This window comes from Punctularia strigosozonata (assembly GCF_000264995.1).
Source record: "Punctularia strigosozonata HHB-11173 SS5 unplaced genomic scaffold PUNSTscaffold_5, whole genome shotgun sequence".
Classification (NCBI taxonomy): domain Eukaryota; kingdom Fungi; phylum Basidiomycota; class Agaricomycetes; order Corticiales; family Punctulariaceae; genus Punctularia; species Punctularia strigosozonata.
In genome coordinates, this window is record NW_006767437.1 from 1 (window position 1) to 4,376 (window position 4,376).

General features: G+C 52.0%; 2 protein-coding genes across 2 annotated transcripts; both read right to left on the reverse strand.

Annotated features, from left to right (window-relative positions):
* Positions 1 to 781: 781 nt before the first annotated feature.
* Positions 782 to 2,247, reverse strand: PUNSTDRAFT_66356 (uncharacterized protein; the record flags this gene model as incomplete). The annotated part of the gene is made up of 2 exons (XM_007382585.1): positions 782 to 1,782; positions 1,848 to 2,247. Coding segments are annotated over 2 exons (1,401 nt in total), but the record flags the coding sequence as incomplete, so codon positions are not given.
* A 709-nt stretch (positions 2,248 to 2,956) lies between these two features.
* Positions 2,957 to 3,460, reverse strand: PUNSTDRAFT_25308 (uncharacterized protein; the record flags this gene model as incomplete). Its single annotated transcript, XM_007382586.1, has 2 exons — positions 2,957 to 3,376; positions 3,428 to 3,460. Coding segments are annotated over 2 exons (453 nt in total), but the record flags the coding sequence as incomplete, so codon positions are not given.
* Positions 3,461 to 4,376: the final 916 nt, after the last annotated feature.

The window sequence follows — 4,376 nt, forward strand, 5'->3', positions numbered from 1 at the left end:
AGCCTTGGATCAGGGTCCACCCTGGCCAATACGGTGGTCCCAGCTCCAAGGCTCCCCCTCAAGGAGGGTTAGGCCTTGCATTCCTCTCCCCCAAAAAATGACAGGGGAAAGGACCTCCTCTTTGCTCTGGCTGCACTGCAGACACTGAGGGTCATGTCTGCAGCCTCACCATCCATGGACCTCTGCACACCCCACTTCCATACTGTAGGCAATCCCCTCTGTTAGGGCCAAATGTGCTCAAACGCACTTCAGGGGTGAGTAGAGGTGTCCACTATATCGCGTTTTTTCATTTTATTTTTTTAATCACTGCTAGCTGCTTCCCAGGCATGTCTGCTGACAATGTCCTCACCACATCACATCCCCCCCAAGGTTGAGGTAAGCCTACCCTAAGGTAGCCCAGGGCATGTGCAATTGAATTAAAAATAAAAAATAAACCCCAGTGAGGCAGAGGGTTGTGTCTGCCTGTTCATTCACATACACCTGATAAGATGCAACATAAAGAATAAGACCACTGCTATGAAGTGTGTTATAGTGGCCATAGCTAGTATAGCTTTAGTTCACCAAGTGTATAGCATAGATAGCTGATAGGGCCACATGCCATAGAGTCTATAGTTTAAGTATGTATCTGGATAGATCTGTTAGTTGCTATAGGGAGCCTCCATATTAGTTCAGTGTGGCACAATGCAGCTGCTTATGAGTATAGCACTTCTCCCCTATGGGAATGAGCCTTATGCATAGAACAGAAACTGTCTATAGCCCAGTAATCTACAATATAAAAGCACTACCACAGTGTCTGATAAGCATGCTGATCTTGAAAATTATTTACTAGAAACCTCTCACAGCGGTCAAGGACATTCGTGGATGACCATGACCTGTCAGCTTTGTTCCCAAATATCGGGAACAGCTGGCAGTTCCTCTGGATCTTAGAGACCTCAATGATCTCCACCTTCGGCCGCCCTCGCTTCTGCGTAACTGTATACATCTGATGGTCGCGACCCTTGGACGACGGTGGCGTATACCACTCCACAAATGCCAGGTGTCCCGGCGGCGACACCCCATGGTTAGTAAACATTACCGCCGTGAACTGCTCGGGGATCCTGAAGAAAGCACGGACACATGCTATACCAAGGCCTTCAATGCCCGTGTCGTCGGCACCGGCAACATCAACAAGGACGGTGTCGAAGCGACCCGATCTGTCTCTCCCACCGGAGGGGTTGGCAACGGGAGACAACACCAAGCACGGTGCTCCGTCAACTTGGACATTAGGCACAACAAACGTAGCATGGTGCCATATCTCAACCCAATTGAAGGGTATGGGAAGATGGTCGTGGTTCCGGCGACGAGCAGATATACGCTGATGCTCGGTCGAACAACGTGAGATGGCGATAAGCATCTGAAGAGCATGGAGAAACTGCGGGGCATGGTAATCGGCTGCTAGGCGACCGAACGCAATGGACTTCACATGCGGAAACTTTGATAGCTTGGGACCAGGTGGGAGGACAGTCGTTTGTCGAGAGCGAATTCGTGGCGGCGGCGGAAGTTCGTTTGCGTACCACCGGATATGTACGTCGAGAAGCACCACCTTCTCGTAACGTTTGAGCCACCGAGTCATCTGTTTGACATAGTCATGCTTCTTATTTGTAGCATCGTATGCACGTTTTGCGTTATCGATATGAAGCCGTTCTGGGACCTCAGTGTTCGTGTTGTCTGTTGTACCGACGGCACAGATCCCTGGGACATAATAAAACAGCATGTGTAACTTTGGGATATTGAAGTGAGGCACTGAAATAACGCACAATGTTAGAATATGTCGAGGCGAGTAACGAAGTACGAACAGGTTCGTGCACTTTCATCGATAAACACTTGTTTGTTCATGTGAAACTCTGCAAGTGCGTTGTCGAGGTATTGAAGGGTATCATCTGAATGGCTAATATACTGTGCAATGAAGATGAAGTCGAATAAAGAACGGGTTGCGCGCAGTGCGTGGGGGCTAATCGTTCCAACAACGCAACCAAGAAGTTGTCTGACCATTTGCTTTTGTTCGGGACCGGAGACCTGCGTTAAACCACTAATGCCATTTGCGAAATGTCGAATGCCATGCATTGCTGGCAAGCGTTTAAGGCGAGCATTGAGTTCCGCCGCACCAATGAGGGATGTCAGCCAATCTATCAGGTGCATAAGCATGCCCTGGTAGAGATGATGCAGCACATCGGCTGAGATCGCTGCGTGGATATTACAATGCGGCAGGTGGGCCTAAAAGGGATCCTGTCAGAGTACGTGCTGGAGCTCCTAGGAGTGGCGCGGATCCCCCGGGACGGCGGTGGAGACACTGTCGCACAAGGCAGGGAGGCAACTGAGTATATACACGAAGATACAAGGGAGAATACACATACCTGTCGCACAAGGCAGGGAGGCAACTGAGAGAACAAGTCTGGGTTGCTCCCTGGTGCGACAGGCGACTATATAGTAGCTGAATAATCCATCAGCGCAATGAAAGATGGTCCAATGAGAGAAGGGGAGGGTCCTCGGGTGCCCGACATGTGACCAGTGGAATGGCCTAGGAAGGCCGCGCGGGGTGCAGAGGCCCTAGGAGTGCTGAGCGACAGAACGAAATAGGGAAGATGCCAAAAGGAGGGTGCAGGAAACCTAGGAGGGCGCGGGAAGCCTAGGAGGGTGCAGGAGAGTGTGACAGAATAGGGAGAGAAGTATTAGGGGAAATGAACAAAATGGGACAGAAGCGGAAGCAGAATGGGAAACAATGGGACATGAGGCAAGTGTGGGAGCCGTGCCCTGACAGATCCTCGACAAGGGTCAATCCTGCAGCCTTGAGAGCTTCCTCTGTCTGGCGATACGACCCCAGCGTCTGCGCGTGTTGAAGGGTCCTCAGCGTGTTGGTTTGCTTCCGAAGAGACCAGGATGCGAGACGATGTTTGGTGAACTCAACAGTGGTTGCTGAGCACTTCGGACATTGCTGGCCAAACCGGGTGCAACAGACAAGAGTTTGCTCCAGATGGTCGGCAACATAAACTGCGACAATTGGGAATGCAAGGCGCACAGCACCATCCCTGCTGGTAAGCTCTATGCCGTTCTTGCCCGGGTCCTCGAGCGATTGGAGTACGACTCGCATGGCAGCATAAAATGAGCATGCCCACATCACGCGGGCAGCTTCACTGGGGAGGTGCAATACATCGATGATTGGTAGATATGCGATCAGAACTTGCGCGCGGTACGAAGGTTTCTGGCGGATATCCTTTGAGATGTTGCCTATCGAAAGATAGACTGGATGAACTTGTTGATCACTGTTGAAGGTCAATAATTGGGTCTTGTCTGAGCTTAAGATCACTGGAACAGTAGTCGCACCGTCCGGCAGCTTTGCCTAGCTCATTATGAGACCCGAATATGCGACAGAAACAAGGGCGAATCTTACCTGGGTCTCCCACCACCAGTCCCCTGTGTTCATCTCGCTGTACATGTGTTGCGTCTTCTCCTCGTTGCAGAAGTCCCGCACGGGTGCATAACTCATATGATCCGTGAAGTCTGGGTTCGCGTAGAGAGCCTTGATACACTCTAATGGATCGCAGAAGCGTAGCTTCTGGGACACTGCACCGTATGTTTCGTGTACAATCGAGAACTCCAATTCCATCCATGGGGGGTTTCCAGGGAGTTCATCGATTGAGTCTGCTGAATGCCGTCACGGGGACCCTCGTCATCTTCTGAGCCCGTGTTGGGTCTGTAATTTTGTGGATCGTCCAAGTGAGCGTGAGGTGGGTCCTCCTCCTGATCGCTTGGGTCGGCATAATTCGGAAGAGGGGCAGGATTGGTTTTGTAACGCATATCGGAGAGCCATCTGTCAGAGTACGCGCTGGAGCTCCTAGGAGCGGCGCGGATCCCCCAGGACGGCGGTGGAAAGGCAGGGAGGCAACTGAGAGAAGATACGAGGGGAAATACACATACCTGTCGCACAAGGCAGGGAGGCAACTGAGAGAACAAGTCTGGGTTGCTCCCTGGTGCGACAGGCGACTATATAGTAGATGAGTAATCCATCAACGCAACGAAAGATGGTCCAATGAGAGAAGGGGAGGGTCCTCGGGCGCCCGACACGTGACCGGTGGACCGGCCTAGGAAGGCCGCGCGAGTGCGGAGGCCCTAGGAGCGCCGAGCGACGGAACAAAATAGGGGAGATGCCAAAAGGAGGGCGCGGGAAGCCTAGGAGGGCGCGGGAGAGCGCGACCGAATAGGGAGATGGAAGTATTAGGGGAAATGAACGAAATGGGACAGAAGCGGAAGCAGAAAAAGAGAACAATGAGACATGAGGCGAGTGTGGGAGCCGTGCCCTGACACCATCTACATGCGACAGACTGTTGTTGGTGGCTAGT